The sequence below is a fragment of the Capra hircus genome, chromosome 14, assembly GCF_001704415.2.
Source record: "Capra hircus breed San Clemente chromosome 14, ASM170441v1, whole genome shotgun sequence".
NCBI classification, from domain to species: domain Eukaryota; kingdom Metazoa; phylum Chordata; class Mammalia; order Artiodactyla; family Bovidae; genus Capra; species Capra hircus.
Window position 1 is genome coordinate 47789525 of NC_030821.1, and position 17051 is coordinate 47806575.

The 17051-nt window shown below is 39.5% G+C and overlaps 1 protein-coding gene across 1 annotated transcript in view; it reads left to right on the forward strand.

The window, feature by feature from the left end:
• Positions 1-14427, forward strand: part of LACTB2 (lactamase beta 2) — a 34417-nt gene extending 19990 nt beyond the window's left edge. The window contains exons 4-7 of the mRNA XM_005689055.3: positions 6574-6752; positions 9803-9951; positions 13060-13141; positions 13778-14427. Coding sequence (XP_005689112.2) covers positions 6574-6752; positions 9803-9951; positions 13060-13141; positions 13778-13821 — 454 coding nt within the window. The 3' untranslated portion in view covers positions 13822-14427. The remainder of the gene's footprint in view (positions 1-6573; positions 6753-9802; positions 9952-13059; positions 13142-13777) is intronic.

Consider the following 17051-nt stretch of genomic DNA (forward strand, 5'->3'; position numbering starts at 1 on the left):
CAATTTGATCTCTGGTTCCTCTGCCTTTTCTAAAACCAGCTTGAACATCTGGAAGTTCACAGTTCACGTACTGTTGAAGTCTGGCTTGGAGAATTTTGAGCATTACTTTGCTAGCGTGTGAGATGAGTGCAATTGTGCAATAGTTTGAACATTCTTTGGTATGGCCTTTCTTTGGGTTTGGAATGAAAACTGACCTTTTCCAGTCTTGTGGCCACTGCTGAGTTTTCTAGATTTGCTGGCATATTGAGTGCAGTGCTTTAACAGCATCATCTTTTAGGATTTGAAATAAATAGCTCAACTGGAATTCCATCACCTCCACTAGTTTTGTTCATAGTGATGCTTCCTAAGGCCCATTTGACTTCACATTCCAGGATGTCTGGCTCTAGGTGAGTGACCACACCATCATCATTATATGGGTCATGACAATTTTTTTGTCTAGTTCTTCTGTGTATTCTTGCCACCTCTTCTTAATATCTTCTGCTTCTGTTAGGTCCATACCATTTCTGTTCTTTATTGTGCCCATCTTTGCATGAAATATTCCCTTGATAGCTCTCATTTTCTTGAAGAGATCTCTAGTCTTTCCCACTCTGTTGTTTTCCTCTATTTCTTTGCATTGATCACTGAGGAAGACTTTCTTATCTCTCCTTGCTATTCTTTGGAACACTGCATTTAAATGGGTATATTGCTCCTTTTCTCCTTTGCCTTTAGCTTCTCTTCTTTTCTCAGCTATTTGTAAGGCCTCCTCACACAACCATTTTTCCTTTTTGCATTTCTTTTCCTTGGGCATCGTCTTGACCACTGCCTCCTGTACAATGTCAGGAACCTCCTCCCATAGTTCTTCAGGCACTCTGTCTATCAGATCTAATCCCTTGAATCTACTTGTCACTTCCACTGTATAATCGTAAGGGATTTGATTTAGGTCATATCTGAATGGTCTAGTGGTTTTCCCTACTTTCTTCAATTTAAGTCTGAATTTGGCAATAAGGAGTTCATGATCTGAGCCATGGTCAGCTCCCGGTCTTGTTTTTGCTGACTATATAGAGCTTCTCCATCTTTGGCTGCAAAGAATATAATCAATCTGATTTTGGTGTTGACATTCTGGTGATATCCATGTGTAGAGTCTTCTCTTGTGTTGTTGGAAGAGGGTGTTTGCTATGATCAGTTCATTCTCTTGGCAGAACTCTGTTAGCCTTTGACCTGCTTCGTTTTGTACTCTAAGGCCAAACTTGCCTGCTATACAGGTATCTCTTGACTTCCTACTTTTGCATTCCAGTCTCCTTTAATTAAGAGGTTGTCTTTTTTGGGTTTTAGTCTTAGAAGGTCTTATAAGTCTTCATAGAACCATTCAGCTTCAGCTTCTTCAGCATTACTGGTCGGAGTATAGACTTGGATTACTGTGATATTGAATGGTTTGCCTTGGAAACAAACAGAGATCCTTCTGTCATTTTGGAGATTCCACCCAAGTACTGCATTTTGGGCTCCTCTGTTGAAATCTAATTATTATTAATTTATCATTCATGCCATTAGAGTGGTGTCAGTTTTCTTAAATACTGTTACGATTTGAATTTTGTCATCTTTGCAATGTCTAGGGCAGTGGTCTTATTAGTTTTCTCCATAGCTTTATTATTATTATCAGGGATCTTATTGAAACACCCTTGCAGTTTTTATAAACTTTATTTGATCACTGTGTGATTTTTAAATTTGCTTTTGCATTCTATTTGTTAATATTGAGTTGACCAAAAAGGTCATTCAAGTTTTTCCATGCCAGCTTATGGGAAAAACCCAAACAAACTTTTTAGCTAACCTAATATTTTGGTTAAGATTTTTATAATAATATTAATTAATGAGACTGGGTAGTTAATTTTCTTTTTGTGCAGCCTTATCAGGTTTGGCAGTCATAAGTTTTCCTTCTTTACCTAAGTTCTGGTGCAGATTATAGTGAAACTATCTGACTTTTAAGTGTTTGTTAGAGGTAGTCCATAAAAAACTGAGCCTTTAGTTGCTAATAGTTACACATCTTGTTAGTGAAGCTTCATTGTTGCTTACTCGTAATATAGCCCTGTGAGTTAAGCTTAAGTAAGACATATAATTTAAACGTATTTGTCTATTTTTTATAGATTCTCTTTTAAATTCTCGATTAGCCTGGAAAATCCCATGGATAGAGGATCCTGGTAGGCTACAGTCCATGGAATTGCAAAGAGTCGGACATAACTAAACGACTTCACTTCACTTCAGACTTTAAAAAGTCATGTAATCTAACTTACTTTATTAAAAAAAGGTTTACCTGCATGTGCACGCTCAGTTGTTTCAGTCATGTCCAACTCTTTGCAAACCTATGGAGTATAGCCTGCCAGGCTCCTCTGTCCCTGGGATTCTCCAGGCAAGAATACTAGAGTGGGTTGCCATGCCCTCCTTTAGGGGATCTTCCTGACTCAGGGATTGAACCCAAGTCTCATGTCTCCTGCCTTAGCAGGCAGATTCTTTACCACTAGCACCACATAGGAAGCCCAGAAGAAGGTTTACTCATCATAACTTGCTAGAATCTAAAACCAAGCTTGAAAATATGTTTATTAGACCATTAGGTAGGCTTTTCAAGGTCTTGAAGCAGAGAGGAATGCAGAATTACCTTCGGTAGGTAGCTTTTTTAGGCCAGACAGATACACACACTCAAAAAAAATTCAGGCACATAACATACATAATTAGCAAAAGGGGTGAAAGTGGACACCTCTAGGGAGAAAAAATGAAAGAGGGTGGAGCAGTGACAATAACAAATCTTGAAGGACTGTTTGATCCTTTGCTGCATCTTGACTTTCCCATTTAGTTTTTTCTTTTCTTTTCACTTTTCTTAGTCACTTTTATTTTTTTATTTTTATTTTTACTTTATTTTACTTTACAATACTGTATTGGTTTTACCATACATTGATATGAATTTGCCACAGGTGTACATGAGTTCCCAATCCTGAACCCCCCTCCCACCTCCCTCCCCATATCATCTCTCTGGATCATCCCCGTGCACCAGCCCCAAGCATCCTGTATCCTGTATCGAACATAGACTGGCAATTCGTTTCTTACATGATAGTATACATGTTTCAATGCCATTCTCCCAAATCATCCCACCCTGTCCCTCTCCCTCAGAGTCCAAAAGTCCATTCTATACTAGTTTGTTTTTTTTTTTTTAATAATTTCCCACTCGGAAAAAAGTCAGAGTTGGTTTCCCCCCATTCTCCCAAATCATCCCACCCTCTCCCTCTCCCTCAGAGTCCAAAAGTCCATTCTATACTAGGTTTGTTTTTTAAAAAATTAATTTCCCACTCTGAAAAAAATCAGAGTTGGTTTTCACACTTCTCTTACTTAAGGGCTCCATTCCTGTCTCCCTGTCTTCTGGGGTCATAATTTTGGTTAGCTCAGTATTCAATGTTAACCTTACTAGGACTATAGATACTATTTATAGCTGAACCATGTAGTAAACTGTGCTTAATTTTCCTTTCGTGCTTTCCTGCAGTTAATAATTGTTTTGTTACTTGAATAATTTTCTATATACTTATCATTAATTCAACTCCAATCACATAAATGTTCTCTCAGAGTGTTTAAATGTATCTGGGATTCTCGCACTTCCGTGTTCTGGATGAACCTCCCTCAGAGCCTCCTAACTTGCTGTCCTGGATGGGTCTCTTCCAGGCTGACTGTATGATCCTCCCAGAATTCCCTTCATGCTCACCTGGGGCTTCCCCTTGCCTCCCTCCAGCCTTGGATTACCTGTCCCCTGTACCCCATAATTTTCTTTCTTGATACTCCTGTTTTGGTGGAGCCCACCTCCAATAGCTTTCTGAGAAAGTGCATTTTTAAGACCTTTCATATCTAAAAATGTCTCTGTTTAATCCAACTTGACTTAAAATGCACTGTTTGTAAATTCCAGGTTGAAAATCTTTTTTCCTTCTTGGTTTCATATGCAAGATTTCATTGCCTTCTAGTTAATACAGTATCAAGACTGAGAAATCTGAAACCTTTCAGATTGCTGAACTTTTTTGACCACCTGTTTGTTTTTTTTCTTTCTGTTTTTTTTCTTCTTCACTATGTTCTGGAAATTCCCAGTGGTATACCTTGGAGGAAGTTTATAATGGTGGATCCTTGAAAGGCCTTTTCAGTCTGGAAACATGTGTCCTTCAGGTCTCACAATTTTCCTGAAGTTGTTCACTGATGTTTTCTGTAATCTGTTTTGTCCTGTTTCATTTATTAAACCCCTCCTGTTTTGTTAGAACGCGTAGACTCATCCCCTAACTTTTTTTTTTTTTTTTCTCCTGGTTTCTGTCTTTTTTGCCTTTTTGCTGTACTTTCTGGGTGGTTTTTAATCTCCTAATCCAATTTTTCCCTTTCTCTTCTCACAGTTTTAGCTTTCAGGAGATCTTTTTGCCCCATAAATGCTCTGTTCATACTATTCTTTCTTGTTTCATCGTTGCAACTTCTCATCTCTCCTAGGACATTAGTGGAGCTGTTTTTCTTTGTGGCTGTGGAGGGGAGGTTTGTGTGTGTGTTTGTTTTTGTTGGAAATTTTCTTCCTTATAATTTGTAGCCTTTAAATTGGTTTGCTTGTTTTTATTTGCTCTCCTCAGTTTGAAAGGTTCTCTTCAGATGCCTCGTGATCTGGTGTTTACCAGTGTCTTCTAAGGGTGAATGTGTGCACAGTTGCTTCAGTCATGTCAGACTCTTTGTGACCCCATGGAGTATAGCCCGCCAGGCTCCTCTGTCTGGGATTCTCCCAGCAAGAACACTGGAGTGGGCTGCCATGCCCTCCCCCAGGATGTCTTCTAAGGGAGATGACAGCTCTTTGGGAGCTCTGAAAACCTAAGAGGGCTCCTGTAGGTTGTGCGCCACCCTGTGGCGTCATCTAGATGAATTGTTTAGTTGAGGAACTTCCAACATAGGAATCAGAGTCTTTCTTCCTGAGCTGGGAATGTTTCCCAGCAAAGACTCTTCTCATCTTCATGAAGAGTAAAGGCCTGGCTGCCAGCATTATAGGAGCTGAGTGTGGAAAGAAGGCTTGCGGATCCATGTGTATTCACGTGGTCTTCCTGTTTTTCGAAGAGTGTCACTACCTCTGTCGGTGTCTATGTTTCACCCTCATTGAAGTTTCCTTCGTTGAAGATTAAATCTCCAGGCATTTCCTTCAGTGGGGTTGGGGTGCTTGTCAGGCTGCTCCAAATGAGAGGGGAATCTGAAGACCTGAATGTTTGCTAAATACACTCTCAGCCAATCTTTCTTCCTTTAATCTCCATTCCCCCCTCTACTTCTAGATTCCTGGTGCCCCACGTCCAGAGACTGGAGACTTCTACAGTGTGAATCTGGTTGGGTCTCAGCTTTCACGTCTGCCAGCTTAGATGTCAGTTTTTCTCTCATCTAATAAGTCATTTCTCACGCATATGTCTTCTTTTAGCTTCTAGAATTCTAATGATATGGTCCATTCTCCTCACTCCTATGGGTTTATGCCATTTTTCACATATCCCTTGATGGTAATTTATTGATGTTTTAGGAAAAGAAGCGATGCAGGTGTTCAATCCAGTCTTAACCAGAAACACATGCTCAATTCCTATATAATAAATGCAAATATGCAATTATATCTGCCCGATCTTCCCCCCAAAAAAGTCCATTATTGAGAAAAATTATCTAAAGTATTCCAGGCAAATAAAATCCAATACTGTTTAGAATAGGCAAAGAGAAGGACTTCCTTGGCAGTCCAGTAGTTTAGACTCCATGCTTCCGCTGCAGAGGGCATGGGTTTGATCCCTGGTCAGGGAATTAAGATCCCTCATGCTGCATTGAGCAGCTGAAAAAATAAAATAATTAATTTAAAAAATCAAAACAGAGCTCTGTTTTTGCAGCCAAAAAATAAAGTTTTATTTTAAAAAAGAGGTAAGGATAATTAACCTCTCAAGCTAAATAAAACATAATTTAAATCTTATTCCATCAGACATTTTTTGCTATCTCCTGTGATTTCATTATCTAAAATAGAAAATGAAGAGGTTAATAGTACCCACCCCATTACTAGTAGGAAGGATTAAGTGTATAATGCTTGTAAATTCCTGAAGTCAGTGCCTGGCACATGGAAAGCAATATATTGATATTAGCTACTACTGAGTGCTAAGCATTGGGAATATAAAGATGAGAATTAGACAGGAGTCCAGCCTTTCAGAGATCATAGCCTTGTGAGGTAGAACAGTAAACAAGAAAACAATGTGAAATCTGCAGTAATTCAAAGTATACAACTCAAAGTACAGGAGTAACAACAGAAAAAAATGACTACTAGAGAGGGTTGCCTGTATGTGGCTGAGCAATCAAGTACTCTGCAGAACAAATTATTTAGACTTAGTTTTTTAACTGGTTGATTATCGTTAAGGTCATAAACCTTCATGTAGGGGATTTCCTGGCAGTCCAGTGGTTAAGACTCCACTCTTTTCAGAAAATGTGTTGACATCATTTATTTGCGTCTTTTCCATAAAGAAGAAGAGAATAATTTACGACTCAAAATTTCTTCCAAGCCTACGAGTTCCAACTGTTGCTATTTCTTCTTTGAACTAGAGTTATATACACACCTGGCCACACTGATGATCATATGGCTCTAGTCTTAGAAGAAGAAAATGCTCTGTTTTCTGGAGATTGCATCCTAGGGGAAGGAACAACTATATTTGAAGACCTCTATGATTATATGAACTCCCTGAAAGAGTTATTAAAAATCAAAGCTAAAGTTATATATCCAGGTGGGTCATTCTTTTAACCTAGCAAACCATTTGTTTCAAATGATGAGAAAGATTTCCTTTTGGTTTGTGTGTGTCTTCAGCCTTGAAGAGATATGTATAAATTGCTTCTTTCTAAATTAACCCCTAAGTCTTGTCTAGCAATGCAATTAAAAAGAAGACTGAGAGTTGTATTAATAACTTTTTTAAAGATAGGGTTATTTTTTAACATCTACCCAGCTGTTAATAGAACTCTTAAACAAAGGAAATAAACTTACTGGGACCAGAAAATGTTTTCATTTCATGAGCTATCTTTAGTTTTGTTAACTTGATTTCTGCTGTGGACTGAATTTTAGCCATGTGACCAAGTAACATTTGACCTCTGAGCTTTAGTTTTTTAACTCACACTGTGGAAATCAGTGGGGCTTCCCAGATGGCACTAGCGGTAAAGAACCTGCCTACCAATACAGGAGACTAAGAGACGTGGGTTTGGTCCCTGGGTCAGAAAGGTCCCCTGGAAAAGGAAATGGCAACCCTCTCCAGTGTTCTTGTCTGGAAAATCCCACGGACAGGGGACCCTGGCAGGCTATGGCTCATAGGGTTGCAAAGAGAAGAGCACGACTGAAGTAACAAGCATGCATGCATGGAAATCAGTATTTTCCATATTAACTGTGAGACTGTACATTTATTTCAGTTCCTCAGGAAAAAAAAAATACCTATTATTAGTATATCACCTATCACTGCCCTGCTCTACAGTATGAATCCCCCCTCCCTCTTAAAACCTAAGAAAGATACAGGACCCAACAGAAGGACCCAGGAGGGAACAGAAGGACCCAGGAGGGAAAAGAGACTCAATTACTGACTCTCTCAAGGCCTTCTGACTTGTTCTGAGCCAGAGAGCCATGAAAAGGTCTGTAAATACAGTGTCTTCAATACCTTCATATTCTTTCATGAGTTCCCACTGCTGAGGGGTGGGAAACATACAGTTGGTGGGACTAGGCATTTGGATTAATGTATGACATCAAAGAAGCAGAGGCTGACAACTGTTTTGAAAAAGAAGAGAGTAGACGTTTGATGCACTCACATTGGAGCAAAGCTAATGAGAGGGTGCCTGGTACAGGTTCTTGGAGTGTTGGCTTTAGTGAATCCAGTGAACTGGCTTATTGGTCCAGCAGGAGCCCATTTGTCAATGGTATTCCATAGCCATAGCTACCACATATTAAAGCCTACTACCCTACCTGCAGGTACAGTGTCAGGATCTTCACAAAGCTGTCTTCACAAAAACTCAGTGAAGCAGATAGCTGAAGAAATAAGCTCCAAGGTTCAGAGACTTTCACAGCCATACAGCTAGTAAATGGTAGTCCGTATCATAAAGCCTGAGCTCTTTATATAACAGGTTAGTCTACTTTTGGTTTCTTGTTGTTACTCTTTAGTTGCTAAGTCATGGACCCCATGGACTGTAACCCGCCAGGCTCCTCTGTCTGTGCGCTTTCCTAGGCAAGAATACTACAGTGAGTTGCCATTTTCTTCTCCAGAGGATCTTCTTGACCCAGGTATCGAACCCACATCCCCTACACTGGCAGGTAGATTCATCACCACTGAGCCACCAAGGAAGCCCCTACCCCTGGTGATTGTTCTCGAATATCTTAAAAAAAAACTCTCTTGCAGATTGGTGTAATATATTCATTTTCACTGTTTTAAGAGAAGGTAAATTTCATTATGACTTTATCTGGGTTATCAATGTTTCTGAACTGCTAGCCTGTACATAAAACTTCTCCTGTGGTCCTTGTGAATTTTTAATAGCTCTTCATCACTTCCATGAAGTTACTTTATATATTCCACTTTTCAATCTTTGATAAGCATAGTGGTTAAGAACACAGAGTGGTTAAAAGCATCTGAGTCAGAATCCCAGCTCCACTTAGCTATGTAACTACAGGCAGATTAATTACCCTTCCTATGCCTCAGTTTCTGCTGTTCAAAGGAGAAAATAAACATATGTACTTCATGGGATTCTTGTAAGAATAAAGTGTATCAAGCATTTAGAGCAGTACCTGGCAAATAAACTCAACATTAAAAAAAAGACTAAGATCACGGTATCCAGTCCCATCACTTCATGGCAAATATTGGGGAAACAATGGAAGCAGCAACAGACTTTTTATTTTCCTGGGCTCCAAAATCACTGTTGACAGTGACTGCAGCCATGAAATTAAAAGACACTTGCTCCTTGAAAGGAAAGCTATGACAAATCTAGACAGTGTATTAAAAAGCAGAGACATCATTTTGCCAACAAAGGTCCGTATAGTTAAAGCTATGGTTTTTCCAGTAGTCATGTAAAGATGTGAGAGTTAGACCATAAAGAAGGCTGAGTGCCATGAAGAATTGATGCTCTTCAATTGTGGTGCTGGAAAAGACTCTTAAGAGCCCTTGGACAGCAAGGAAATCAAACCAGTCAATCCTAAAGGAAATCAACCCAAAATATTCATTGAAGGACTGTTGCTTAAGCTGAAGTTCCAACACTGTGGCCACCTGTTGGAAGGAGCTGACTCATTAGCTGATGCTGGGAAAGATTGAAGGTAAAAGTAGAAGGGAACAGCAGAGGATGAGATGGTTGAGTGGCATCACTGATTCAAGTACATGAATTTGAGCAAACTCTGGGAGGTGGTGGAGGACAGAGGAGCCTAACATGCTACAGTCCACGGGATCGCAAAGAGTCGGACACAGCAACTGAACCACTGGCAAATAATGAACACTGTTAATACTACCTGTTGTTACTGTTGTGGTTACTATTTTTATTGTTAATTTTATTGTTATCTTTTAATTGTTACTCTACTTTTTTCTAATGAACACTAATATTTTATATAGATTTTGACGTAATTCTCTAAAAGTTTGTATCTTGGTATGTAATTTTTAAATCTCTTATTACCTGTATAGTTTGCCAAATAATTCTCACTTGTATATTTAGTGTGCCTTTTCCAGTACACTTTGAAATATTTTTTGAGTAGAGTGAATTAACTTCAGTTGTACTTAAAATTTTTTATTTGGTTGAAATAATTTTTATAATTATTCTGATTTAGGACATGGCCCAGTTATCCATAATGCCGAAGCTAAAATTCTACAGTACATTTCTCACAGAAACATCCGAGAACAGCAGATTCTTACAGTATTTCATGAAAACTTTGAAAAGTCATTCACAGCAATGGAACTTGTAAAAAGTATTTACAAGGTAAATTTTGTTTCTCTTATTTGTACATAGCCACAATTTTAATAGAAGAATCTATTCACTAGACTATTAATGTGGTAAACTCATCACATCATGGAGCAGAATGAGTCTGTTAATTTTTTAAGTAATATTAGTCACTTGTATAGATTTGAGATCATCAAATCTCAAGTTTCTAGAACGCAGAAGTTGATAAACACTGGCCCAGAGAATAACCCTTCTGAGCCTTTATTAAGCCTTTTATACTTCATTCTGTAGGAGATCATTGCCAACAGCCTGGTGATGAGGCTTTGTTATGATTTATGTTTTACATGGAGAAGGAAATGGCAACCAACTTCGGAATTCTTGCCTGGAAAATTCCATGATCAGGCTACAGAGGATCCTGGTGGGCTACAGTCCATGGAATAGCAGGGAGTGGGACACTACTGAGCAGCTAACAACAATCATATATTACTCTGACCATCTTGATTATCTAGTGTCCTACTCGGCAGCGAATGAGAAGGGGTGATCTGCTGGAGACAGATCCTGGCTAATAGCAGTGAGAATTAGTAGCAGTGCCTGTGGAGGTGAAAGTCGCTCAGTCATATCCAACTCTTCGAGACCCCATGGACTATACAGTCCATGGAATTCTCCAGGCCAGAATAGTGGAGTGAGTAGCCTTTCCCTTTTCTAGAGGATCTTCCTACCCAGGGATTGAACCCAGGTCTCCCACATTGCAGGCAGATTCTTTACCAGCTGAGCCACAGGGGAAGCCCAAAGGATTAAAAGGAAAAAGGCCTCAAAGAAGAGCATGAGGAGAGTCATTTAGTAGAGAAAGAGCCCCTCACACAGTGGCCTCTGAGCACATTCTTGTTTAACAGCAGCATGTGGCAATCCATCCGTAGGATTCAGTTTCTGAGCAAATGTGTATTAGATAACTGATGTAGGCAGTATAGCTTAGGGGTTAAGAATGTAATAAGATTATCTGGGTTTTAAGACTCCATGGCCATAAGATACCTGAGAGTGTAACTAAAGATGAACTTGAAAAGGAACCTGAGTAAGTTTCATTTAGTAAAGGTCTTTAACATCCCATCAAACCAGTCAATCCCTGAATGTTCATTGGAAGGGCTGATGGTGAGGCTGAAGCTCTAATACTTCAGCCACCTGATGCAAAGAGCTGACTCATTGGAAAAAACCCTGATGCTGGGAAGGATTGAGGGCAGAAGGAGAAGGTGGTGGCAGAGGATGAGATGGTTGGGTGTCATCACTGAGTTTGACATGAGTTTGAGCAAGCTCCAGGAGATAGTGAAGGACAGAAGCCTGATGTGCTGCTGATTTCAGGTAAAATGAGGACTTAAAAGAATTCTTTGAATGTTCATTAAAATGTAATTTGATGACCTTAACAAAACATTTTCAGGGAGCTGAGAAATGGAGATAGTCAATTTAGTTAAGAAGCTTGAGTTTGAAAAATTCTTATTTAAAGAATAAAAAAGACAAATAGTGTATGTGACAAATAAGTGTATGTTACCTTTTATAATGTGGAATCTAAACAATACAACAAGCTAGTGAATTATACAGTACTCTTGCCTGGAAAATCCTATGGACAGAGGAGCCTGGTAGGCTGCAGTCCATGGGGTCACTAAAGAGTCAGACATGATTGAGCAACTGGACTTTCACTTTTCGCTTTCATGCATTGGAGAAGGAAATGGCAGCCCACTCGTGTTCTTGCCTGGAGAATCCCAGGGATGGGGGAGCCTAGTGGGCTGCTGTCTATGGGGTCACACAGAGTCGGACACGACTGAAGCAACTTAACAGCACCAACAGCAGCAGCAGTGACCCAAAGTGAGACATATATAGGATGAAATAGTTTTGGTTATTACTATATAAAAACCTAGAGTTAAAGCTGTCTTCTTGATGGTATGGAGACGCCTTAAAAAGCTAGGAATAAAACCACTGTGAAAGTGAAAGTGAAAGAAAGTGAAGTCGCTCAGTCATGTCTGACTCTTTGCGACCCCATGGACTGTAGCCCACCAGGCTCCTCTGTCCATGGGATTCTCCAGACAAGAATACTAGAGTGGGTTGCCATTTCCTTCTCCAGGGGATCTTACCAACCCAGGGATCGAACCCAGGTCTCCTACATTGCAGGTAGCCACTTTATCCTCTGAGCCACCAGGGAAGCCCCCATATGATCACCAGAGGAAAACCAGGAAAACCACCATATGACCCAGCAATCCCACTCCTAGGCATATACCCTGAGGAAATCAAAACTGAAAAAGACACATGTACCCCAGTGTTCACTGCAGCACTATTTACAGTAGCTAGAACATGGAAGCAACCTAGATGTCCATTGACAGATGAAAGGATAAAGAAGCTGTGGTACATATCTACAATGGAATACTACTCAGCCATAAAAAGGAATGCATTTGAATCTGTCCTAATGAAGTGGACAAAACTAGAGCCCATTACTCAGAGTGAAGGAAGTCAGAAAGAGAAATATAAATATCATATATTGACACACGTATATGGAATCTGAAGATACAGCACTGATGAATTTATTTTCAGGGTAGCAGTAGAGAAACAGACATAGAGAACAGACCTATGGACAAGGTGGGAGGAGAGGAGGGAGAAAGGGAGATGTATGGAGAGAGTAATATAGAGATTTACAATACCCTGTGTGAAACGGATGGCCAATGGGAATTTACCGTCTCATTCAGGGAACTCAAACGGGCTCTGTGACAGGCTGAAGGGTGGGGTGGAAAGGGAGATGGGAGCGTGGTCTGGGAGGGAGGGGACATGGACCTACCTATGGCTGATTCTTGATGTATGACAGAAAAACCACAAAGTTTTGTAAAGCAGTTATCCTTCAGTTAAAATATTTTTTTAAAAGTACTTCTCAACAACAACAAAGACTGTCATCTTTTGTCTTTTTTCTTTAAAAATTTCAAAAAGATTAACCATGTTATTTTTTTGAAAAAGAAATGTTGTAGGGACTTCTCTGGCGGTCCAGTGGTAAGAAGTCTATGCTTCTACTGCAGAGGGTGAGAGTTCAGAACTAAGATCCTGCACACTGTGTAGTATGGCCAGAAAAAATTAATTAAAACCAAAAATTAAAATATACTCTCATCTTTCCTTTAGGATACTCCCGAGCATTTACATAAAATGGCCCAACATAATGTCTTGCTACATTTGAAAAAATTAGAAAAAGAAGGAAAAATATGTAAGTATTCTTCCAATTTTTTTTTTATTTTGGGTGCTGAACATATTTGTTAACAAATGAACTAGTTTTCCTGTGAGGAAAAACACCACCTACCAGAGTTCTCCCTTGAATGTCACTGTGAGTGGGAGAGACAGTCATTAGGAACGGTCAGTAGCAAAAGGCCAGGGAACGACACATTAGAACAAAAGCTCCCACAGGAGTGAGAGCCCTGCGTGGGGGCTCCAGTCCTCACCCACCCGAATGTAGCGGGAAGAAAACTTCGCTTTTGCCAGAGTGACCACAAAGAACTTTACATGTAGATTTGGGAACAGCCAGAGGTTTCGCAGTAGTAAAGGTGGTAAACTCAAAGATACTAAAGCAGTAATTCTGTAATTGTTCACTAGTGTTGACTTGTCAACTTAATAATCTTAGAAGTTTGCTGCTTAAAAAGCAAGAGGTGCAAAGTTGGATCCTGTGTAGAAGTTTTAGCAACGTTATTTGTACCCCCCACCCCCGCCACAAGAGAAACCCCAACTTTATATTGAGCAACAAAATTTTTTTAAGAATTAATGCTCTTTCTAGTTACAAGATAACTTAAAATCCAGTGATTTTACTTGTCTGTCGTTAAATGTTTACTCTGTAATTTTCTTTCCACAGTTAGCAACGCAGATCCTGAGAAGAAATGGAAAGCTCATCTTTAGTTTCAGCTTAATGAAAGATTATGTTGTTTTGATTTTGGAGAATGAGATGTTCTGTTAACTATGAATTATTTACAGAGAATATAGCCTGTGGAACACTGAAAATAACCCTAGATATACTTTTAAATAACATTATATCTTTTCTAAAATGTGTAAATCACATTTTGCACCTACAATATTAGCTATTTATCTAACCAAGCTCTTATAACATTTTACCAAAAATGCAGAAATCCAATTGTTTATGCATTTTCAATAAGCAAAGTAACGGTTTCTTTTAAAATAATAAGTTTTATGTCATTTAAACTGGATATTATTTTTAGAGATCATTTATCTATGACCAGTGGTCAGTAATACTTTTTTTTCCCAGCTGCTTCAGTTAACAGCACAGATGTCAATGTCATCCTTCCTTTTCTACAACCTTTGTCTATATCAGTAGATTAGAGGCTTGTTTTCATGTTTCTCTCGATCATATCATGATTAAACATCAACTCTGTTCCTCTGTATCGTATGTATTTTCTTCTAATGGCATCCTACAAGTGATTCATGTAAATCAACGTTTGGTAATAGAAAAGCATTAAATTCCCAATTAAAGTCATTGTGTATAAATAATTGTTTCTGTAATCCATTAGTACAACCAATATGTTTTACTAATTTAGGTTTTAGTATATACTGGCTCAGTTGGTAAAGAATCCACCTGCAATGCAGGAGACCCAGGTTCAATCCCTGGGTTGGGAAGATCCTCTGAAGAAGGAAATGGCAATTTACTCAGGTATTCTTGCCTGGGAAACCCCATGGACAGAGGAGCCTAGATGGCTACAGTCCATGGGATTGCAAGACGCAACTTAGTGACTAAACCACCACCATCATCAAAATATATATGAATTACATACCAAAGATTTTTAAGATTAGAATATTATAAGATTATTTTTTATATAAATAGTGTTTTTAAATAGTGGTTAGGTTCTAAGGTCAACCACCAGTGCTTATTTAACCCATAAGGTTGCTAAATAACAGTACAAAAATTAGCTCAGAATCCTGAAACTACTTCCTATTCTCTTTTCTAAGACTTTTAAAAAATTCTTTTAAAACTTTTTTTTTTTGACAACCTCATCTCTCCCTGCCCCTTTTCCCAAAGTGAAAGTGAAAGTCGCTCAGTTGTGTCCTCCCATGGGACTCTCCAGGCCAGAATACTGGAGTGGGTAATCGTTCCCTTCTCCAGGCGGTCTTCCCAACCCAGGTGTCAAACCCAGGTCTCCCACATTGCCAGCAGATTCTTGAGCAGCTGAGCCACCCAGGGAAGCACCTTTTCCCCAAGGCCTCTAGCATTTTCATATCATCCTAAACTCTGGAGATCTGGTGTGTTCATGAAACCATTCGATATTACAAAGTAACTGGGGATTCAACAACAAACTAACAACCCAAAATGAGCAAAGGACTTGATGAGACATTTTTCCCAAGAAGATATACAAATGGCCAATAAGCACATGAAAAGATATTCATTCAACATCACTAATCATGAGGAAGATGCAAATTAAAACCATGGTGAGTTAGAGGACAGGGATGAGAAGGGCTTTCCAAATTGAGGGGGTCACATACACAAAGCCGTGGAACCATTGTCTTTCTCTAAGGTACCAGAGCACATTTCAGACTGCAGGTGGATCTAGTGAAAGAGGACTGATAATGGAAGGTTATTAAACTTGGTTACTGAACGAGCCTATAAACAAGTGGTTTGTGGGGGTTTTTTTTTTTTTCCCTTCTTTCTTTTTATCCTCTTGGAATTTTTTTGTTTAATTGGAGTATAATTGCTTTACAATAGTGTGTTAGTTTCTGCTATACAAGTGGATCAGCTATAACTATACATATATTCCCTCCCCCTTGAGCCTCCCACCCCACCCCTCTAGGTCAACACAGAGCTGAGCTTCCTTTATCAGGTAGATTCCCTACCTCTTCCTCTTCTGTTTGGTTTGATGGGCATTTATCCTGTTCCTTTACCTGCTGGGTATTTCTCTGCCTTTTCATCTTGTTTACAGTCCTGTATTTGGGGTGGCCTTTCTGTATTCTGGCAGTTTGTGGAGTTCTCTTTATTGTAGATTTTCCTTGCTGTGCATGGGGTTGGATGGATGGCTTGTCAAGGTTTCCTGGTTAGGGAAGCTTGTGTTGATGTTCTGGTGGGTGGAGCTGGATTTCTTCTCTCTGGAGTTCAATGAAGTGTCCAGTAATGAGTTATGAGATGTCAGTGGGTTTGGTGTGACTTTGGGCAACCTGTATATTGAAGCTCAGGGCTGTGTTCCTGTGTTGCTGGAGAATTTGCCTGGTAAGTCTTGCTCTGGAACTTGTCGGCCCTTGGGTGGTGCTTGGTTTCAGTGCAGGTATGGAGGTGTTTGATGAGCTCCTATCGATTAATGTTCCCTGGAGTCAGGAGTTCTCTGGTGTTCTTGGGATTTGTATTTAAGCCTCCTGCCTCTGGTTTTCAGTCTTATTCTTACAGTAGCCTCAAGACTTCTCTATCTATATAGCACCGATGATAAAACATCTAGGTTAAAGATGAAAAGTTTCTCCACAGTGAGGAACACCCAGAGAGGTTCACAGAGTTACATGGAGAAGAGAAGGGGGAGGAGGGAGATAGAGGTGACTAGGAGGAGAAGAGGGGGAATCAAATGGGGAGAGAGCAAGCTAGGCAGTAATCACTTCCCTAGGTGCTCTCCACAGTCTGGACTGCTCAGAGATGTTCACAGAGTTATACAGAGAAGAGAGGAGGGAGGAAGAAGACAGAGGTGGCCAGGAGGATAAAGGGGGGAATCAAAAGGAGAGAGACAGATCCAGCCAGTAATCAGTTCCCTAAGTGTTCTCCACTATCCAGAACACACAAAGAGATTCACAGAGTTGGGTAGAGAAGAGAAGGGGGAGGGAGGAGATAGAGGCGACCTGGTGGATAAAAAGGAGAGTCCAAAGGGGGAGAGAGCAATCAAGCCAGTAATCTCTCTCCCAAGTAAAAATGGGTACTGAAGATTGGTTTCTTATAGGTACAAAATTGACAACAAATACCAAAAAGCAAAGATTAAAAATCTAGAGTAGAGGTTGGATTCTCAAATATACAATATTAAAGAAAACAAAGTCACAAAAAGTATAATATATATATATATATATGAAGTTTGCTTTAAAAAATAGGGTCCTTTTTTTGCAAAGTAATAGGTTATAAAAATGAAAATTAAAGGAAGTAATAGAGGACTTAA